We start from the raw sequence: 23,503 nt of genomic DNA on the forward strand, positions 1-23,503 counted from the left end.
CCCCTTGAATTTTCTCTCCCCTCTCAAATTTCAGGTGCTGCTTAGATTCGGGAATTTTTTTTTAGTCTCATTTTTCAGGTGCAGCTTAGATTTGAGTAAATACGGTACTTTCTTATGCAACAAGTTGGGATGTTCCAATCACCTGCGTGAGACAAGGTCTATAAAATGGTGCATGTGATGAATTACAGCAGAGCACATACGAGCCCCTTGCCCAGCCATTCCTTTTTGTCACTGCCCACATCACCCCATTACTCTCTGTCGCCCTCCCTTCACAGCTCATGTCTGTATAAATGGGTGTTAGGATTACTTATTATTAGCAAGCTCCACAAGCTCGTTGCTGCTGACATCACAGTTCTTTGTCAGATAGTTCTGACTCAGCATTTAATTTTCCAATTCATCACACGTGAGATTTTCATATCTCCTCTGATCTTATGAAAGTAGTATAGCCTTGGTCTTACAAGTGGTCTTCTTCCTTGAGGATATTCTGTACGCACTTTGTAGATTTTTCGCTTCGTCTGTAGCTCACAGCGCATGTCCAGCCCGTTCTCCATGTCCAGTCCGTTGGTTCTCCTTATAGTTCTTTGTTCACATTCTCCAATCCTCAGTGCTTGCATCTTGAAATTTATTCGCCAAAATTTTCCTTTCAAAACATTTTGCTTCTTCTGATTTTGTTAATGTTCGTGTCTCACCAGCTTATGCTGGGACAGGTATGAAAAGAGTTTTATGTAAGGGAATCTAATTTTCTTGAAATAAGTTTGCTTTTTATTCTGTGATGTTTTTGTCTATAGTTAGCAAGGTTCCCAGATAAGTGAACTTATCTGCTTCAGTTTCAATGGTATGGTTAGTTTGCTGTGAGACAATGGAGTAATTTTTTTTATTTTTATTTTTTTTATTTATTTATTTATTTTTTTTTTTTTTTTAATCAGACCGCTTTCTGATTAATCCCAACTTCCTCCATGTCCTTTCTTATTCTTAGTCCCATTTCATGTGCTCATTCTAAAGAGGGGCACATAAAACTTCAGCTTTTTCTTGTGTATAATGTTTATGAGCTTCTCCATCTGTTTATGTAGATAATCATATTTCCTCCTCTTCCACGATCATTATTTTCTTTTTGTTGTCTGAAGAACTTCTTGTAATATTTTTCTTTCCTTCTTCTATTTCTCCTTTCTCATTCAGTATAAAGTGCTTCTGGTGTAAGTCATGGTGTAGTGCCTAATCTTTGCATCTTTGCATTGTAGGAGATTTGTTCTTCCGTTACCTGTCTTCTGTAATAACCTGCACAGTAATCCTATTTGTTTTCTTGTTTATCAAGCAACCCCCCCCCCCCCCCAAACCTTGTATTCACATGAGTTCCTCCACCACATTTGTACTGCACATATTCTGTGTTTTTACAATAATGTATAGTTTTTTAAATTGTTAGAGCACCTTTTTATGGTTAGCAATTTTTTTTAATTTATTTATTTATTAGTTTATTTAACGTGGTAGGATAAGGACAATCAGGTCCTTCTTACAGTTAACCAGGCATTTCACATATTTTTCTTTACATTTAATCTAGTAAGCATGTTATAATTTACTTCTAATATACAACACTATGAAATGTTGAGTTATTACTACAGCACTAAAAGAGAAAAATAAACACAGTTCACATTTGTTCATGAAAAGTGCAACAGTAAAGACAAGTTACAAGAAGGCAGATTTTAAGTATGAGCACTAGCAACAGTGGACACGACAGTAGAGGGGGAAGACACAATTGATGAAGAGAGGGGAAAAGAACATGACGTGACTGAGAAATCAAAAGAGAAACACAAGTAAAGGGGAGAAGATGGGAGCAAATGCTTCAATTTGACAGAGCACAACTGGTCTTACATCTTAATTTCTGAGGAAATGTAAGACGGTGACTTATGGAAATGGTTCAGTTTCTTCGTAAAAGCAGCAGGGCATTGAATTGTGTGCAGAATGCAGGGTTTCTTGTTTCATTGGCAGATGGTACATGGATGGACACCGTTAGGGTACTGAGCAAGAGTTAGACATTATGTTTTGAATATAATGACATGACAGGTATTTCACCTCTGGTGCCTTCATATTATATAATTGTTCTAGTAATAGTTTTATTTTAATTATTTTGTGTATTGTTATAGACAGCAACCACTTACTTACAAAAGAAAATTGGCAATTCTGGCTGAAAATAACATGAAGCTCTAAGAAATTGTATTAGTATTTGGTAATTTGTTATATTTAATCGCTTTGTTTTTACAAATAGACAACTAGAATGATTTTACATTTTTGATGTCACTTTTAAGTAACAGTATTGTCGCAGGAGGTGCCTAATGTCAGTATCGACTGTTGCAGGAAACAACATCAGTTAGTCAGCCACCTGGAAATATCGAGTAAGTGTTTGACATCTTCTGGTTGGACTTAAAATAAAAATTAAATTTACCAGTAAATAGTTTCGGAGCAAAGGAGCCCACTCACTGAATAGCAGGAGCAGAGAGTTGTCAACAGGCACACGGGAAAGAATGAAAAGCTGCTAGTTTTGAGATGAATCCTTGCCCAATATGCTGAAGACCTTCGCAGACTGGTACTGTCCACCAAATGTAGTCCGCAGGTAGATTTTTTGCACCATATCCTCACACACCTAAACCCTCCCTCCACCCCCAAGAACCAGCTGTAAAGAAATGCCCTCCCCCCCCCCCCCCCCCTCCCCAATTGCCCAGTACTATCCGGAGACAGGAACAACTGAACTGTGTCCTTCGTCACGACTTCTGCTGTTTATCATCATGCTTGGAAATGAGGGACATCCTATGTGTAATCCTTCCCACCCCTCCTAAAGTGATAGTCCACTGCCCACCCAATCTACACGACATCTCAATCCGTCCCCATGTCACTGCCACTTCTAACCACTTGCTACATAGGTCATTTCCCTGTGGAAGACCCACACATAAGACCTGCCCGATTCATCCACCTGGCACATTCTATTCTAGCTCTGTCCCAGGCTTATCCAATCCTACCAGAGTCAGGCCACTTGTGAAAGCAGCCATGTCATACACCGACTATAACTATGCTGCAGTTTCTAAGCAGCACTCTGTATTGGCAGTCACTAGCCAGCTGTCCTCCAAAATGAATGGTCACAGTCAAAAATTGACCAGCCAGTGGACGAACATGCTACTGAGCACAGAGTGCTCCAGTTCGATGACTGCTTTAGAAACTGTGTCATCTGGATCCTCTCTCCAGTACCACCTTTCCTGAACTGCACAATGCATCCTTTGCTCCCGTAATCCTCCTGGCTTCGATTACCGCTAACCCGTCGTCCGTCTGATCGCCTACCCTCCACTCCCTTCACATACTCATAATCGGATGCTACGTGAACTCAGCAGCTCCAGTGCCTGTGTCTAGCATTCCTATTCTGCCCAGTGGTTGCCTCCAGCTGCTGGCTACTCCTCCCTGCCTCTTTCTCTCTCTTTTAGCCATACCACCTAACAAAACTCGTCTGAATCCATCTGGTGAACTGCAGTGTTGGGAATACGTGTTCAGCCGGCTCGACGTACCTGCACAGGTATACAATTGTGGACAACTCGATGCTTGTACTATTTGGTGTGTAGCGCCTTTTACTCCTAAATTATTTACATTCTACCTGAACTTTCCTTACAAAATTTACCACAAATTTTGACATATATCCATTTTCTGCATGGTTTTCATTTTAATAACATAATCATAATACCAGAGCCACTTCCTCATCCCCTCAAACTCAGAACCTCCCACAGAAGAACCCCAAAAGCGCCCCACTTGTGACAGGATACTTCCCGGGACTGAATCAGACTCTGAAAGTGGCTCTCCAGCAGGGATACGACTTCCTCAAATCCTGCCCTGAGATCCATCCTTCACGCAATCCTCCCCACACCACCAAGAGTGTCTTTCTGCTGTCCACCTAACCTTCGTAACCTCTCGGTTCATCCCTATGAAACCACCGAACCACCTTTCCTACCTTCTGGCTCCTACCCTTGTAACCGCCCCTGGTGTAAGACCTGTCCTGTGCACCCTCCCACCACCACCTACTCCAGTCCTGTAAGCCGGAAGGTGTACACGATCAAAGGCGGAGCCACGTTTGAAAGCACGCACGTGATTTACCAACTGACCTGCCTACACTGTGAAGGTTTCTATGTGTGAATGACCAGCAACAAACTGTCCATTCGCATGAACGGAAACAGGCAGACAGTTTTTTTGGTAATCAGGATCACCCTGTGGCTAAACGTGTCTCGGTGCATGGCCAGCACATCTTGGCACAGTGTTACACCGTCTGGATTATCTGGATACTTCCCACTAACACCAACATATCAGAACTCCGGAGATGAGAACTTGCCCTTCAATATATCCTCTCTTCCCGTTATCCAGCAGGCCTCAATCTCCGCTAATTTCAAGTTGCCGCCACTTATACCGCACCTGTCATTCAACAACATCTTTGCCTCTGTACTTCCACCTCAACTGACATCTCTGCCTAAACTCTTTGCCTTTACATATGTTTGCTTGTGTCTGTATATGTGCGGATGGATATGTGTGTGTGTGCGAGTGTATACCTGTCCTTTTTTCCCCCTAAGGTAAATCTTTCCGCTCCCAGGATTGGAATGACCTCTTACCCTCTCCCTTAAAACCCACATCCTTTCGTCCTTCCCTCTTTCCTGATGAAGAAGCCGTTGGTTGCGAAAGCTTGAATTTTGTGTGTGTGTTTGTGTGTTTTTTATTTTATTGTATCTATCAACATACCAACACTTTCTTTCGGTAAGTTACATCATCTTTGTTTTTAGATATAATCATAATATAACTATTTTTTCCACAGATCTTGCTCAGAAACAAGAGTAATTTTGTTTCATTAGTGATTAATGCCATTTACTAAAAGACATCTTATATTAAACAATGGAAATTCCAGGTTGGAATAAAGACAATATTTTGAAAAGAATCACAGGTGCAGCAAAAAAGACTGCTAAACATGTAAGCATTATGTTGAGAAGCATTTTTCCGAAATACACACACACTCACACTCATTTAAATACAGCTCACACATATGACCATTGTGTCTGTCTGCCTGAGCCAGACTGCGAGCAACTGTGCGGAGAAGCGACCTGGGTGGTGGGAGTAAGGAGAAGACCGGGGTGTGGAGGGGGAGGGAGAGCAGGGTAGGGGTGGGAAACAGTAAAGTCCTGCTTGTGGGAGCATGTAGGACGTGGAGGGAAGAGGGTAGGGCAGCTAGGTGCAGTCTGAGGTCAGACAGAGGGTGGGGAAGTGGAAAAGCTGAGAAGTAAAAAAATTATGGGTGTGTTGGTTGAATAGAAGACTGTGGAGTGGGAATAGAGAAAGGAACAGGTGGCTGTAGGACAATGACTAATGAAGGTTGATGCCAGGAGTATTCGGGAATGTAGGATATATTGTACGGAGAATTCCATGTGTGCAACACAGAAAGGCTGATGTCGGTAGGAAGGATCCAGACGGTACAGGCTGTGAAGCAATCGTGGAAATGAACGTCGTGTCGGGCAGTGTGCTCGACAACTGGCTTGTTCAGCTGTCAGTTTGGCCGTTCGTGCGGACAGACAGCTTTTCAGCTGTCGTGCCCCTGTAGAACAAAGCACAATGGTTGTGGCTTAGCTTGTGTGGGACTGGTCTTGCATCTAGCTCTGTTACAGGGATATGAGCCACGAGGCAAGGAGTTGTGTAGGGACGGGCGAGGATATTGTGTAGGTTCAGTGGGCGGCAGAACACTAGGAGTGGTGGGTAGAACATCCCTCCTGGGCTCAACCTTCGTTAGTTATTGTCCTTCACCCACCTATTCCCTTCTCAGTTCCCACTACACAGCCCTCTATTCCACCAGCACATCCACTATTATTTTACTTCTCTCCTTTTCTGCCCACCTTCCCCCTTTATATCCTCCCGGCTACACCTAGCTGCCCTATCCTCTCTCTCCACCTCGTCCATTAATGCTCCCACAAGCAGCACTTTGCTGTCCCCCACTCAACTCTTGATCTCTCTCTACTCCTCCTAGCACCGGCCTCCTCTTTAACCACACCACCCCAATTGCTTCTCCCATCACGTGCAGTTGCTTTTCGTCTGAACCCGGCAGCTAGAGACAGTGATCATGTGTGTGTGTGTGTCTGTGTGTGTGTGTGTGTGTGTGTGTGTGTGTGTATCGGTCGGTCGGTCGGAAGAAGGCCTTCTGGCTAAAGGCTTACATATAGTTTTTGTTGTACCTGTCTGCGCCTCAACATCTTCCCTACATGGTGAGTAGCACTCTATCCTTTTCATAATACAATGAGAAAATTATGAAAAGGATAATTACTACGCACCATGTAGTGTAATGCTAAGTCGCAGACAGGCGCAAGAAACCCTTGGACGCACAGGTCTTCATCAGAATTAGACATTATTACCCCTGTATGCATGCGCGTGCACCCACCCACACACACACACACACACACACACACACACACACACACACACACACACACTTGACTGCAGTCTCTGGGTGCCAATGCCAGACTTATAATAATGTAATCAATATATCTTTGTAATACAAACATTTTATATTGAAATGTAAAGATATGTTATAAATGTCACAGTAAAGAGTTGTATCAAATAGAAAATCTACTTGAGAAAACTGTCTGTATTATTAGGTTGGTATGTAACTTCTTAGCATTTTTGTTTTGCACGTTAGTACTTTGGTTGCTGTGGATCTGTTTATCAATTGTCGTTCTTTATTCAAAGTTCATGTTGCTATTTGACTTTACGTATTGTCATGTGGAGATAATGTTTGGAGCTGTGGATGCTAGAAAATGGAGTACCAAGTGGAGAAAACGAAACATTTCCGACCTACTGCTCCGTTTGAGCACAGTAGAGGAGTGACAGCAGTGAGACACCCAGAAACATTTGTGCTGTGTGTGAGGATAATGCCAGTGGACAGAGCATGGCAAGAAGGTGGTTTTCTTGCTTTGAGGAAAATCATTTTGACATTAGTAATTCTCCATATTCAGTAAGACCTATGGGGTTTGAAGAAGATCGTTCAACGACATTGATCCACAGTGATCCGTGTCAGTGTACTCGAGAACTGGCAAATGTGATGAACTGAGATCATTCCCCCATTGTGCAACATTTGTGTGCAATAGGGAAGATTCAAAAACTTGGTGTATGTGTACTGCATGCTCTAAGCCAAAATCACAAAAAATAAGTGAGCTGCCATACGTGCATCTCTGCTTGCTCGTCATCAATTGGCTCGTGAGCGACGCTGACCATTCCTATCCTGCATCCTTACTGGTAATGAAACATGTCTTTACGCTGACATGAGGGGGAAAAAAGGAATGGTCGAGCCCAAACAGAGCAGCAACTCCCTGTACAAAGACCTGCACGCATCCACAGAAGGTAATGTTACGCATCTGCTGGAACAGTGATGGTGTGGTTTTCTACAAGTTGCTTTTCCAAAGCGTAACCACAAATGCTGAAATTTATTGTCAATAACTGAAACATCTTTCAAACACAGTCCAAAACCACTGACCACGAAGACTGTGAAGTGCTGGTACTCCTCGATAACCCTACCCGCATTCTGGTAGTTTGACAAAGAACGCTATATTGTATACAGTAGTTGGGTAGGGAAGTCATTGTGCGCCCACTTTATTCACCTGATTTTGCACCCTCAGATTTCACTTTTTCCACTGTCTATCAAACAACCTTCAAGTAAATTCTTTTCTGAAATTAAATGCATTCGGAAATGCCTCGACAAGTTATTTGGCTCAGAACATTGTGATTTCTACAGTCACAAAATTGAAAAGGTACCCCAGCATTGGCAGACTGTTGTAAATAGTGAGGTGACTAAAGTGTCTGTTGTGTTTACTAAACTTACGGTAAAATGCTACGAACTTACGCAGCAACTAACCGAGAACCCGAAATCTGTTGCATGTAATCTGTCTGACAGCTTCCAGGGGCAACAAAAATTTGATTTTCAGTTTTTCACGTGATTATTGAGAGAATTCATAAATTTAGAATACTGCTGTAAGAGGTGTTTAACATAACAAGACAAAGTATGGTGGTTAGAAAATGTGTGTTTAAGGCGTCAGGACTCGTGGCACACAAGTACCCAGATTTTCTTCATGTAGTATTTGAGAATATGAACACACAGTAGCTTCCAACAAACGTTACATGTAATTGCAAACATTTTTTAAACTTTATCTCTCTTACATGCATAATATCAAATACAGGGTGATCAAGAGGAATGCCACATAATTTGTGAGATTGTTCTGCATTTGAAAATAACTGAAAAATCCTGTGAATATGTTCAATTTTTAATACGTTACTGACGTGAGCTGAAGACAATTCACATCCATGAATGATTATGAAGACAGGTGTGAATATTACTTGCTAAAATGCTGTGAGGACTCTGTAGCAGTTGGAATGTTGGTGGAACAGATGGCTGGCCTTCTCAATGCACGTGTCAATACACCGGAGTGTGTGTTGTGTTGCACATTTATCATCATCTGGGGGAGGGGTGTAATGTGAGCACAGAGCAGCAGTGTCAGTGATGCGGGCGACAAGTTCTTCACGTAGATCCACCTTCGTAGTGTACATGTACCCCTTTAACCATCCCTGGAAACAAAAGTCTTATAGGTTTATGTTGGGTGATATGGCAGGCCAGTTAATGGGTCCATCACAGCCAATGCGCGAATGAGCAGATGTGTTGTTCAGATATTGGGATATGTGTCTGGTACATGGAATTGGTGATCTGTCATGTTGCAGGTACATTTACCATCATTGCTCTAATGTCACATCTCCCAAAAGTACAGGTAGTCCTTGTCTCGGGAAATGTGCATATGCTTCACTGTCGTGCGATTTGGCAGGAACACGGGTCCTGTCGCCAGGTCATCAGTCGCAACATACCAGATGTTCACTGAGAACCTAACTTGGAATCTTGTTTCCCTAATACTCTCTGGGTTCTCCATCACCCATGTATGAAAATTGCTGGTGTTTGTGAAACCAATGAGTGTAAATGTAGCTTCATCTATAAATAAAAGTGTGTTACATGACATCTCTGTGTACAGCCAATTGTTCACAAAATTGTTGTCTGTTTAGTGAGCTACATGGATGCAGACGTTGCACGGGCTGCACACGGAATTGGCACAAGCTCTTGGGACGTAATTTACGCCACACTTCCATTTGTAAAATATTGAGTTGATGGCTAATGCGACATGTAGTGGTTGTGGGACTCCATTGTACCATTGCAATAATAGTTTACCTTTCCTCAGGTGACTGGATGGCCTCACACTCTGATGATACGTGTACATTGTGTAGTGTTCCGGATTCACATAATGTGTGAAAAATCCTGGGAAGTACCCCGGTACAGGTAGTTTGTCAATCAGGGAAACATTTCTGGTGTTCTGTCACAGTCACAAGATCACTGCCGTTCCGGTATTTGTACACAAAAGACACTGCGTATTTTGCACTGGTGAACGTATAAGACACATCAGTATTCACAGATACAGTGGACTTGTTCAATTAAACACAAAAACCACACGCCTCGAGGCTGCTCACGGATCTGACCCACAATTGTACACTGGGTACGCTTGCAGCAGTTGGCTCGTGCGACATCAGAGTGCTGCCATCTGTTTTTCAGTGCATTTTGAGTGAAAACATATTTTTGTTGCCGTTTATCTCTTTCTAGTGTTTGTTTGCATAATTGTAGAAAGAAAATCAAAGCTTTCTGTGGTCAAAATGTAATGCTGGCAGGCCATTATCAGATTAATGGAGGTGTTGTGTCTTTTCCATCCAAATATTACACAGGAAGACATTAAAAGGGGAGGGGGAGGGGGGGGGGGGGGGGGGAAGAAAGTAACTCTGTACCCAACATACAAGGAGAAATGCAACAAAATAATGCTTTATTTATTGCTTCTGATGTTTCAGTAACAATGTCACTTATTGTTCGAAATCTGCTCCGGTTGCCAATATTTGAAAGTTATAGACATTTGTTGAGAAGCTGGAAGAAATTTTTGCAACTTTTCAATGTCACAGTCCCCCAACAATCATTCTTTCCTTTTCATCCCATCAGGTAAGTCTTTCCTGGCCTGAGGTTCTGGACAACTTTTCTGAACTCTGCCCCTTTTTTCTAAACCTCGCCAGTCATTTTCCTCTCCTCTCAATCTTTCTGCCAGGAGCAGCTACTGGTTCTGAAAGCTTGCAAAATTAACTACTTTATAAATATATTCTCGTGCTGCCACTTGGTGAGCAGATTTTTTTTTATCTATCTGATTACATCATATTTTAATATATGAAGTAATTCTAAGACGTTATTAAAAATTTGATTGTTCATTCAGAGAAAGTTGATATAATTATCAGGTTCTGGGTGTAACATATCCTTCAGCAAATTTTCATGGGTATATTAATCCCACATTTTCAGTGTTTCCTTGGACCAGCATCTATTCTTTTTCTTCCCTGTACACAGTGCTCAAGTCAGTGCAGTGAATGCTTTGTATGCATCGGTAGCCATTCCTGCTAGTGTCAGAATACTTTGTGGCACGATGTGCACAGTGTGAAGGCAGCTTCAGTAGTGAGGTTAACTTTGACAAACTCTCTTGATACTTCTGCGTGCTTCTCGACAAACCTTTGCAGAGCAAACAGTGAATCTGATAAATGCGCTTGGCTGTGTACAAGGGCCTAGAGACTAACAAGGAGAGGTTCCCAGCAGTGGAATCAACTTTTGATATCGTCTGTACTGTGTTGTAGCTTAAGGTCCTGTACATCACACTCTACTGCTATTCTAGTGGTAGGCCCCATTTGCCAGTACTCAGCGTTTTTTTACAATTCTCAGCAGCGCAAAAAAAAGAAAGAAAGAAAATAATAATTGCTTGTATGATGATTAAGGTGCTGGCCTCACATGCAAAAGGTAAAAGGTATAAATCTCATCAGGTCCTTTGAAATTTTTAATTTTTAAATCTTACTGAAATGACTTTGGTAATTAGTTTTATTAAATTAATTGGATTAAATGCAGTTTTTTTTTTTTTTTTTTTTTTTTTTTTTTTTTTTTTTTTTTTTTTTTTAAATCCATTCCTTTCTCACATCATTTTAATCACCATGTTCGGTTTTTCAGTTGTTCTCATTTTATCTTCCAGTCATTCTCCTTCCACTTCGAATCTTTGTGCTTGTGAATGTAATTCCTTTTTATTTATCTGTCACGCAGAATTCAACGAAACAAAATCTAGGATGGAATGTAACAATATTATGAAAAGGGTAGTTGCTGTTTGCCATATAGCGGAGATGCTGAGTCACAGAAGGCACAACAAATAGGCTTTTGGCCAAAAGGTCTCTGTTGGAGATAATAGGACGGACACACACACACACACACACACACACACACACACACACACCGCAACTGGGTGATGGGGCTGAGGAGGAGGCTGGTGTGTGGAGGGGGAGGTATGACAGGGTAGGGGTGGAAGATAGTAAAGTGTTGCTTGTGGGAACATACAGGGATGAGGTGGACAGAGGGTAGGGCAGCTATGTGTAGTCAGGAGATTAGACAGAAGGCAGGCAGGGACCAGGGTTGGGGGATGTTAGTGGAAACTGAGAGAGGTAAAAAGACCGTGGGCGGATTGGAGTACTACAGGAATGTGTAGTGTTGGAATGGGAACAGGGAAGGGGCTAGAGGGCAAGAACAAGGAAGAATAAAGGTTGAGGCCAGGAGAGTTACCACAATGTAGAGTATCTTTCTGGGCGAGTTCCCACCTGCGCTATTCAGAAAAGCTGGTGTCGGTGGGAAGGATCCAGACGGCACAGCTTGTGAAGCAGTCATTGAAATGAAGAATGCTGTGTCCGGCAGCTTCTCGGCCACAGGTTTTCAGTTGCTATTCGTGTGAACAGAGAGCTCGTCAGTTGTCACGACCACGTGAAATGTAGCACAGTGGTGCAGTTTAGCTTGTAGATCATGTGACTGCTTTCACAGGTAGCCTTGCTTTTGATGGGATAGGTGATGCTTGTGACCGAACTGGACTGGAGTAGGTGGTGGTGGGAGGATGTACAGGATGGGACAGGTTTTGCATCTAGGTCGATTACTGGGATGTGAGCCACAAGGCGAAGGGCTGGCAGAGGAGTTGTGTCGAGATGGGTGAGGCTATTGTGTAGGTTCGGTGAGTGGTAGAACCCAACTGTTGGAGGACGGGAAGGATAGTGGGTAGGACATTCCTCATATTGGGTCACAACGAGAGGTAGTCGAAACCCCGGTGGAGAACGTGATTTGGTTGCTCCGACCCCGTCTAGTTCTGAGTCACGAGGTGAACACTCGTCTGTGACCAGACAGTGGGACTTTGGGAGGTGGTGGGTGACCCGAGAGATAAGGCGTGGGAGATTTGTTTTTGTACAAGGATGTGAGGATAATTACAGTCTAGGCCTCGGTGTATTTCGAGAGGAACCGCGTGTCACAACGGGTGTGATAGCCACGAGTGGCTAGGCTGTACGGAAGGGACTTTCTGGTATGGAACGGGTGCCAGATGTAGAAGTGGATGTATTGCTGGTGGTTGGTAGGTTTTACGTGGATGGAGGTACTGATCTGGCCATCTGTGAGGTGGAGGTCAACATAGAGGAAGGTGGCTTGTTGGGTTGAGTAGGACCAAGTGAAGCAAATGGGGGAGAAGGTGTTGAGTTTCTGGAGGAATATGGATAGAGTGTCCTCACCCTCGATTCAGATCATGAAGATGTCACGAATGATGACAGTTTCTGGCCCTTTACCAAATGGTGCCCTGCTTATCACTACTATGCCACCTCCCTTTACACTAATATCCCTAACACCCGTGACCTTATTGCTATTGAACATTACCGTTCCCAATGCCTGACGAATTCCAAACCCACAACCTCCTTCTTAATCGCCCTATCAACTATATTCTCACCCACAATTGCTTCTACTTTGAACGCATTTCTTGCAAACAAATCCAGGGAACAGCTGTTGGGACACGAGTTGTGGTCCTCAGTTTCCTTGCCACCACCACGGAGGTCAGGACACTGCCGAAGGGGAGACATGTCACTGTGGTGTGAACTAAGGTGTCCAGTTGGCATAGCATGAATGGATCTTCACACAGGCTGTCATTGTGCTTTGAGCACACCGAGGCTTGTCCCGAGCCTTACTTAGCCTTAGTTTCTGCTGCCTTTATTTATCATCTCATTGTGTAGCTAGGCCTCTACAGATACTTTTATACAATTCTAGACTTCTAGTTTCAACGAGTCGGTGCTATAATAATTCGTGGTATGTGTGCTGGAGCGATAGTGCTCCACCTTAGTGACGTAGACAACTGTTACTTATCTGTGTGACGCTCGTGCTTCACACACCTATCCAATATTATATGGCTAGTCTGATCCGTGCACACATTTTTCTACACTGGTACAGGATTCCCAGTTTTTGGAGTTCTAACCCATTCTTAAAAGACATGAAAAGGCTTTTGTGTCTGGCTGTGAGCAAAAAACTCACTCGACGTTACATTCTTGTGAACCATGGATGAAGGGTATCAGACAGATGCCATATTCCGACTTCCGGAAGGCGTTTGACTCGGCGCCCCACTGCAGACTGGAGCGCTAGTTCTGCAAGTTTCGCAGGAGAGCTTCTGTAAAGTTTGGAAGGTAGGAGACAAGGTACTGTGAGGAACGGGCGTGAGTCGTGCTTGGGTAGCTCAGTTGGTAGAGCACTTGCCCGCGAAAGGCAAAGATCCCGAGTTTGAGTCTCGGTTCGGCACACAGTTTTAATCTGCCGCGAAGTTTCATATCAGTGCACACTCCGCTGCAGAGTGAAAATCTCATTCTCATTTATGTCATTATTTAAAATTTTACTGGCACATTTGTGTGATGTATCTTAAAGTGTAACACGCACAAAAATGATCAACAGTATATGCAAAAACTTAGCTTCTCTTGCAGCTTATTGACCTTATAGACCAATATTATATGTTAAAGCTTTGCTTTTTTTGTAGCAACACTATGTATATTAATTTAAACTATTAACTTTCCCTGTTTGTGTGTTCATGCTACTTAATAGTGATGTTGCTGTTGACTGACTACATCACGTGTCCTATTCTCTGAATATCCGCTGTCATCGGCTGGTGAGGTCACGTGACATGAGCTATGAACGGCTTACAAAAGCGCATTGAAATCTCAATTTCAATGACTCGGAAAGTAACATGCAGTGTCTGATGGAATTCCAATGTATACTTTCGTAATATGAAAATACGCAGCGTACATGTCGCTGCAGATTTCCAAAACGTGTCTTTTTCCCTGAGTTTCGTTTTCTAAAGTGCTGGGAAATTGTACGCCCGTGTATAAAACCATAACCATTCAAAGGATTGTTAAGGGAAAATATACTGTCACCAGGGAGAAAGTGTAGTTTTAGCCGGGAATTCCAGGAAAAATCCGGGAATTTTTTTTCCTTGTCCATGTATACACACTGATAGTGAACCATGCTCTTTACATTGAAGTCTTGAAACTTTTGTGACAAGCAATCCAATGTCGCCACCGTGATTTGTGGCATTCTCGGAACTGGTTCTAACTGCATGACAGTACAAGACCCCAGACTTTATCTGTTACGAAGTACCTGGCTAGACATTCTCTTATTGCCATCCCATGTCCACCATATTCCCCCGACCTCTCATCTTGCGGTTTTCTTCTTGTTTCTGTGTGTGAAAAGGTGACTGAAACAAGAGATTCATCAAGATATCACAGACATCCAGCGGACTGTGACAGATGAGCATAGGTTGCGTTCACAAACAACGGTAGTCAGACACTGTGTGCCAGAGAGGTCATCCGATAACATCGGCCAACAACATGGTTTAATGTGTTCAGTCTCCTTTGTCAGTTTCTGGCAGGGTTGAGAGGTTAGGTTCGAACCTAACCCATGTATGAAGTAACTTAGATTTTAACCTCTTAGGGTGGGGTTATAGCACGATGCCCCTGTGCTTGGATATGAGTGGTTCATAGCAGCTTCTGCTATTAAAAAGATGCCAGATGCATGTTAATAAACTTTCCTGTCTCGTAAACTATGTGGTGAGTATTATACACCCTCTACTCAGTTATTGGAATGACCAGACAAGTTTTATGAATGTATGACATGATGGAAGAAACATTCTGCTACATACTCAAGATAATTCATGGTGACCTTGAAAAGCAAGTTATAATCTCACTATTTCTCTGTATTTGTTCAAAGTTGTACAGACGTATGTGTGTTAAGCTTCAGACTGTCATTTAGCACATGAGTGAAAGAAAAGCATAAATTTTAGCATAAGATACTCTGAAAATGTAAAGCACCGTACACTACATTTACAAACCAGTTCATATTAACAGAATCATTACCCTACTGGCATAAAATGCCAAGTAAGCAGTAATAATAATTTGTAGACAACCCATCACAAAAAAGATATGTACATAAGCATATAAGATATGGCACCCTTCTCAGTTGAACTAATGAAGTTGCAATCTGTGCCTAATATTTCCAATAAAGATTTTTACGCATTTGAGGTTTCCAACAAACTTGCGATTTCAGTCCATAGATTCTGAACTACGTTCCGATTATGATATTTTCATCTTCAGGATGCCACAAACTCACTCTTTCTTGGACTAAACTTATTAGTTTTTCACACTCCATATTTCATGTATGAGAATGTTGGTCGATTTGACCAAAGAAAAGAGACTGATTTGAATTTCACCAATCGTTGTCTGAAGTCTGTGCAGTAGGGAGATAAGATTGGCTATAGTGGGACCGCACACGTTATGGCATGTTGATGGGGAAAAATCAGCTGTTTCGGCCAATGTCGGTTGTTGGCAGAATCCACTGATATCGATGTCACAGTGACTGCAGCTTTATGAGCATCGCAGTTGACAATTTCCCTGCTTGTTTCCACTTCCTCCAGAAACGTTGGCAACTGCGTATATATAGCCAAGGAGACCACTTGACTAACAAAGGGAATTTACTTATTTTCCTTCTCACATACTGAACTTACGCGATTATAAGATGAGGTTTTTTCCCAAATTCGTCATTCAAACAATACGGGGTCATCGTATATTCACAGATTTAGCTGTTGCTGCCGAGGTTAACATTTTTACATTCTGTAACAGAGTGTATAGGGGTCATCTTACATTTCTGATACACCGTAGTGCTCAATTGCTTGAACAATTATGTGACATTTGACTCACACAGCGGATAGGCGAGAATCTATTAACTAACCACTACGACAATCTATTACTCTGCTTAAAATTTGGTGGTTTTGTGAAACATAGGACGAAATTGTGCTAAATTGTATCATCTTACAAACTGTACAGAACAAGTTTCCAATGAAAGTTATCATATACGTATGGATACTGTTACTGTGTACAAACATTAATGCTGCTTCTTTAACTGAAGGTAACATTCAAGAGTGGAAATGTTACCCTTCAAAAATCATTACTTGATTTTTCTAATTTTTATTAATCAGAAAGTGTTCCTGAAGAAGAGAAATTTGTTAACATCGAGTATAGATTTAAGTGTCAGGAAGACATTTCGGAAAGTATTTGTATGGAGTGTAGCCATGTATGGAAGTGAAACATGGACGATAAATAGTTTGGAAAAGAAGAGAATAGAAGCTTTCGAAATGTGGTGCTTCAGAAGAATGCTGAAAATTAGATGGGTAGATCACATAACTAATGAGGAAGTATTGAATAGGATTGGGGAGAAGAGAAGTTTGTGGCTCAACTTGACCAGAAGAAGGGATCGGTTGGTAGGACATGTTCTGAGGCATCAAGGGATCACCAATTTAGTATTGGAGGGCAGCGTGGAGGGTAAAAATCATAGAGAGAGACCAAGAGATGACTACACTACGCAGATTCAGAAGGATGTGGGTTGCAGTGGGTACTGGGAGATGAAGCAGCTTGCACAGGATAGATTAGCATAGAGAGCTGCATCAAACCAGTCTCCGGACTGAAGGCCACAACAACAACAACAACAACAGAATATTTTAAAAATAGATTGAAAAAACACCTATAGAAAAAAAAGGGGAGAGGGAGGGAGTCTTATAATCAAGGTCATCCTATACTCTGGTAAATACAGTGCATCAGAACCACTGTTTTGAATATCCTGTTTCATTTGCCAAAAGAACTCCAGGCTGTTTTTATTCCTTTATTTATTTCTTTTTGCTGTTGCCTCAAGTGTCTTTAACTGCCTTGTTTGTGAAACATTATTTTAGCCTTAACCAGTAAAGCCCACCACCTCCTAATTCTTTAGAGTATCAGACTCCTTTTTAATAAAATCTAACTTTCACACATCTCAGTTTTCATAATGTCACGTGTTGTGAACTATTTCTCATACGAAGTCTGTTCAAAAACTTCTGGAACGTTCATAATTTCAGGCCAATTGTGTGTTGGAGTGAAATGTGGTTGGCATCCCTGTACTCACGTGGGTTTAGTGTGTAACTGCCAGAAGTTTCATTGTTGTACATCCTTCAGTAATTGTTCACTGCTGTGTCGAGTAGAACATTGTGTCGCACAGTTTGCGAATTGCGAGATGGTAGAGCTAGAGGAGTAATGCGTCTGCATTAAATTTTGCATGAAACTCAAGAAAACCTGTACAGAGACACACCAAATGATTCAGGAGACCTATGGTGATGATTGCTGAAGCCATGCTCGGTGTTACAAATGGTTCACACAGTTTAAAAATAACCGGACAGAAGTTAAAGTTGACATTTGTTCAGGACACCCTTCGACATCTACTGATGACACTCGTGTCAGAAACATCAACAAATTGTGTGTTCCAATCAAAGACTGACTGACTGAAAGACTGCAGAAGAATGTAACATTCCAGTTGGATCATGCAATGAAATCCTAGCGCAGCATCTTGGAATGTATCGTGTTGTCGCCAAGTCTGTCCCACGAGTCATGAGTCGAGACCAAAAAGATCTTCGGCTTGCAATCTGAGAAGAACTTTTGGATTGCACAAATGAGGACAAGATGTGCCTTAAGAGAATCATAACTGGTGGTGACACTTGGTTGTCACCATGGGTCAGGAAAGGTTCTCCAAGATCATAAGAAGCTCATCAGGTCAGGTCAAACATCAAAGCCATGCCGATAGTTTTCCTTGACTTTGAAAGATCAGTTCATCACGAATTCGTGCCACACGGACACAAACTGGTAATCGATGGTACTATTGGGACATGTTGCGACACCTGCATGAAAACATGAGGAGGAAATAGCCTGAAATGTTGCGAGACAATTCGTGGCTTTTGCATCACGGTAACGCACCTGCACATTCATCCCTGTTGGTGCATGTCTGTTGTGCAAAAACAAAATCGCTGTGCTGTCTCACCCTCAGTGCTCTCCAGAGTGACCCCTGTGAACTTTTTTGGTTCGAAAGTTGTAAACCTCATTGGAAGGACAAAGGTTTGCAATGATAGATGAAATAAAAGAAAATTCAAAGGCAGTGCCTCGCACAATCCATCGTGATGCGTAACGAAACTACTTCTGGAAGTGCAAATGGCATTGGGAGCAGTGTATCAATTGTGGAGAAGAGTATTTCGAATGAGATTAAGCATAATAAGTAAAAGGTAAGCGTAGAAATTTTTAAACAGACCTTGTACAATGTTACAATTTTGCAGACACTTTCATCGGTATATGTGGATACTGTCAGCAAAGTTTGTTCACATTGAATTAATAGTGAAGAAGAAACTAGTTAAATTATCATACCTGATGCTGAAATTGTACTGCATGAACAACAAAAATTGTTTTTCCTTTCATTATTTTGTATGGGGTGTCAGTGAGGAAACAATTTGAAATTATATGGAATATTTGTTGGAGGTCGTCAGGTGCTCTCATTCTCGTATACTGGATGAAATAGTGTGGGTAATATGCATGCTGTGAGTTATGCTGCATCCAAATACGTACATTGCCTAACTTCAAACTTACTGTGGTAAACCTTTACACAAGGTTATACCTAGTAATGACTAGCTCTTAACAATTTAATTTTTTAAAATTTTTCAGTAATTATATGAAACACTAAAGGACAATTTTTTTTGGCCATTAGAAACTGTTAGATAGTCAACCAGCAAGTGGGACCATGCACAGTTTTCGCCATTTTGTAATAACAGCTGTGATCATGGTATGCCCTGGGTGGAATACAAATAATGGAAAGGGGTAATGGATACCATTCAGCATATCACTGAGGCCTTGAGCAGTTAACAGGCATTTCAACAAGATCGTGCGTAAATGTTGCCAAGTTTTCAGACAGTAATAATCAATTGTCATCAGAAGCAAGCCATGCGAAGCTTGATAAAAGTTTAAACTGGAAGACACATATAGACTTGTTGACAGATAAATTAAATACCTTAGCTTTCTCAATGCATATTTCATGGGTGCAAGAAAGACTATATATCGTAGTTATTTTGAGTTGGTTGTTTGGTATTTCTGTAGAAATTCTACAAACAACACAAGGAAATCATTAGAAACATATGCTTCCCGTAACAATTTGCCGTGTTGTCCATTATTTAAGAAATTAAAAATCACAAGCATTCCAGCATTGTATATGTTTGCAAATTTGATTCTTTTGTACAGTAACCTATATAAACTTGAAAATTACAGCATTAAGCATAGCTATGCCATGGAGAAATCAGACTTCCCTCACAACACCGAAAGCTTTATGCTCAGACACCACTGTAAAAGGGATAAAATTTGTAACTGGGTGAAGGAAAAACATTTTATTTTGTTTCCATTTTTAGTGTTACTTTTTTGTCAAGTTCGGTTTTATTTTTTACCTATTTTCATGTATTTTCTGGCTGTTCTGTTGGCGTTTTTGCCAGTTTTGATATTAAACCAAACCGCTTACGTTTCAAGTACCATATATTGTTTTTGACCATACTTCATTGTTTTAGTGTTATGTTGAAAGCAAAAATATTCCCATCAATTATATTATACAAGAGGAGTTCAGTAAGTAATGCAACTTTTTTTTTGTAAAGACTGTTGGGTTTATTCAGGATTTCGGTATTCCATGTTATTCCCAACTGTTTTGGCTACAAAACCCTATTTTTCAACATAATCTCTGTTCAATGTGACAGTCTTATGCCACCTTACTGGGAGAGCCTGCATGGTGTTGCAGCCAACAGCTTGCTGCATCAGTAACCCGCCCACCTTCCACATACTGTTACCCACAGTGAGCTTCCCACATTGGACCAAACAGATGGAAGTTGGAAGGTGTGACATCCTGGCCGGAGGATGATGAGAAAGAACAGTCCATTGAAGTTTTGAGAGCTCCTCTGGGATGTGGAAGCTTATATCAGGCCTTGTGTTGTTGAGATGTCCAGTTGTGTACCGAGGCGTTTGATTGTGATCCGTCAATCACTTTGAATGAAAGTGTCCGCACATGGAGGAGTCACAACTGTTTACGGACACCCAACATGTGGGAGATTGGACAGGATAGTGCAGCGTCATTGTGATGAAGACGGACATCTCGCCCAATGACTGATCATGGTTTTGCTTACTGCCAGGTCTCTGTAGACATGTTACAAGTGGCTATGAGTATCTGCGATTCCCTGGTTTTCCGCCAAAAGAAACTCGATTACATCTATTTTCTTGGAACTCACCTCTATTACAGATGCCATTTTGAAGGCTAAGCATATTGCCACAACCAGTCGGGGCTTAAGTGGGAATATCCCACAATGTCCCACAACAAATTTCACATATTTTTCATCTGAAATTGAGCAAGGAAAAGAAAGTGTTGCTTTACTTATAAATGCCTCTAATATTAATTGACATTGGAGATCACATTAATTCACATTAATAAAACAAATCATTTATATTAAATCCATTAAGTCTAAGCAGCTAAAAAAAGAAAATAGCTTTGCAACCACACCATTGAAAAAGTTTCTCAAAAAAAGCTTTTTTAAAGCTTCAAAGTCCTCTTCTGAGACTGAATGCCATTGATCCCTCAACCTTTTGCCTATAATGTGAAAACAGCTTCCCAGTCTAAAATTGAACACGGACGACCAGCTGCCTTCACAGCACCAGATACTTCGCAATGTCCACATTCTCTGCTAGCATGAAAAACTGTTTTTCCACCAAATTATGAAGGTATACATACACCTTCGGAATATCTTACATTGCTGAGGCCTGCCATTCTATGTACATAAAATAGACTCACTGGCATGCCAACATGAGTAGAGTTCAGTTCCATTCTGTCACTGAAACAATAACCTAGACAAAATACATGGATCCATGGTCATGGGAGTTGTTTGCTAATTTGAAGGTGCAGCCCAGTACATTTCAGTGTTTTCTTCAACTCCACCTGAAATATTTGTCACCTAATATGTCTCAGGAGCTTACTGGCTTAACACCATTTTCCCACAACAGCGAGGCATTCTCCAATTTTAACTTGAAATACAAGTAATATTTTATCTGGCGACATAAGATTTCCTGACCTTTTTCCACAACACATCGTACCTAAAATGATTTGGTTTGGAGAGATTTTTAATGTGTTGAATCAGTTAACTGCATATTTATGTAGAACCCAATTACGATTATGAAAATCGCAAAATACGGTACTTTAGCTCCATAAACACATAAATCAGCATTGCGCGTGTTCTGTTTGCTATAGACAGCCACTCACAGCACAGTACACGTGACATGATGCTATTATGTTTTAGGCAATAAGTAGAAAACTGAAAATATTTATTCCATAACATTTCTACTATTCTGTGAATGAAGTTTGTGGTGACAGCATGATCTGATGTGAAGGTCACAGTCTTGCTTGTTGAAAGGTATCAGACGCAATGATTTACATGTTTTCAAAATTGAAGTGCTGTATTTAGTGTTTTTCATCTTTATGCTTGCATGCTATGAAAATATCTAGTTTAATTGATGTATCACAATAAAGACCTCTTATATCTTGCCTTTTTTATGGGATAGGTTGTGCAAAAGTGTCGCGAAATGTCACTTTAGTGACTAAAACTATTAAAAGACTATAGTTCATTTGACATTATATCTACAAATATAGTTCTTTACATGGGAAATCAGCTGTTACTTCAAGACCATACACAATTCTCATTTTGTCACATATCATGAAAACTAGTGCTCTCATATTGCATCGCAAAAAATTGCAGAATTAACATTATTTTTCACTTTATCTTTAAAGTAAAATTTTCCAGTCTCCAATTATAACAAACTAAAAGTTAGAAACATATTAATATGGACTTTGGCAATCTGAAAAGATTATTGCATTATATTTTAGTAGAGAAATGTTACTACACAATTGATGAATTCTCGGAAGACAGTCTGATACTTTGAACAAAATAAATCTGCAAACTGTTAGTCTAGTACTGAAATGTTGCATGTACTGAGCAAAAGAAATTTTAAATTGTTAATGTGTAATAAATATTGAAGTGTTGTATATACTGGCATTTTTATTAAATGCATGTTAATAGCAAACTACTTAAAACCTATAACATATATCTTTCTAAAGTAGTATTGAAAGATCTTTGGGAAATCATGTTATTTTTAAAACTTGACATGTTCCCTAAACAGCAAATGTAATGATTTGTGCATTGTATGTAATGAGATTAATAACTTACATTTTATGTTTCTTCCCTCAGAGGTAACTGAAACAAAACACATACATGGCTACATTGTCTAAGCTGACAGTGACTCAGTCTTATAATTTATTTTCAGGCCTGCTTTCAAAATAGCTGTGTCATGTTTGTCCACTAGCTGTAAGAATTTATCTGCATTAGAGACAACGAAAACGATTTCATGAGAAAAACAAAGGCAATTCAGACTCCTTCCTTTAACATTCATTTATTCATTCATTCATCTATTTTCCCAGTTTAAGGATACGAAAACTTCCTTTAGTAAAATTGCTTAAAAGTGTTGTAGTATGCTCACTGATATGTCAGTGTATATTGCATGAAAGAAGTGATACTAGTAATAATACAAAAATGTTAAGCTTCTGTACTGTGCATAATTAATCATGATGGGATAAAATGAAATATTTTGAAGGGTAAATCATATTTTAGCTGGCATCCTGTCATTTTGCAGCCAGTCATTTGCATTTATCTATAACACGTCTGCATATATTCCCATATAACCATTCATTAGCTTTCCATTAAGCCCTTAACGTACTGACTTTATACAAGTTAAGTTCCAAAAAATAGTATTGATTTTATTAATAAAAAACATCCTTTGATGAAATGACGTTACATATGTATACACAAAGATAGCTCTTAAAGCTTTTTAATGAAATGACGTTACACATATATATGTAAAGATAGCTCTTAAAGCTCAAAATAATGAGGTACAAATTTTGAAGATCACCACAAATAACATTCTGAGTAAACTTGTGCACTGGACTTTGACTGAAGTATTCTGTAACTTAGTCATTTCTTACTTTCTGTGTAGACATGAATTCAAATTATGAATTTCAGAATGGCTTTTAACTGTGTGATTTATCTCTTAACACCAGTGACCACTCATCAGTCAATCATCTCATGTTCTGTGTTGCTTTTTGTCG

At 40.6% G+C, this 23,503-nt stretch overlaps 1 protein-coding gene across 3 annotated transcripts in view; it reads left to right on the top strand.

Annotated features, from left to right (window-relative positions):
- LOC126294977 (zinc finger protein 865-like) overlaps nucleotides 1-23,503 on the top strand; it is a 69,491-nt gene that overhangs the window by 37,494 nt on the left and 8,494 nt on the right. For all 3 annotated transcript variants that reach the window (XM_049987205.1, XM_049987207.1, XM_049987206.1), the window contains one exon: nucleotides 2,350-2,387. In XM_049987205.1, coding sequence (XP_049843162.1) covers nucleotides 2,350-2,387 — 38 coding nt within the window. The remainder of the gene's footprint in view (nucleotides 1-2,349; nucleotides 2,388-23,503) is intronic.

The sequence above is a fragment of the Schistocerca gregaria genome, chromosome 11, assembly GCF_023897955.1.
Source record: "Schistocerca gregaria isolate iqSchGreg1 chromosome 11, iqSchGreg1.2, whole genome shotgun sequence".
Classification (NCBI taxonomy): domain Eukaryota; kingdom Metazoa; phylum Arthropoda; class Insecta; order Orthoptera; family Acrididae; genus Schistocerca; species Schistocerca gregaria.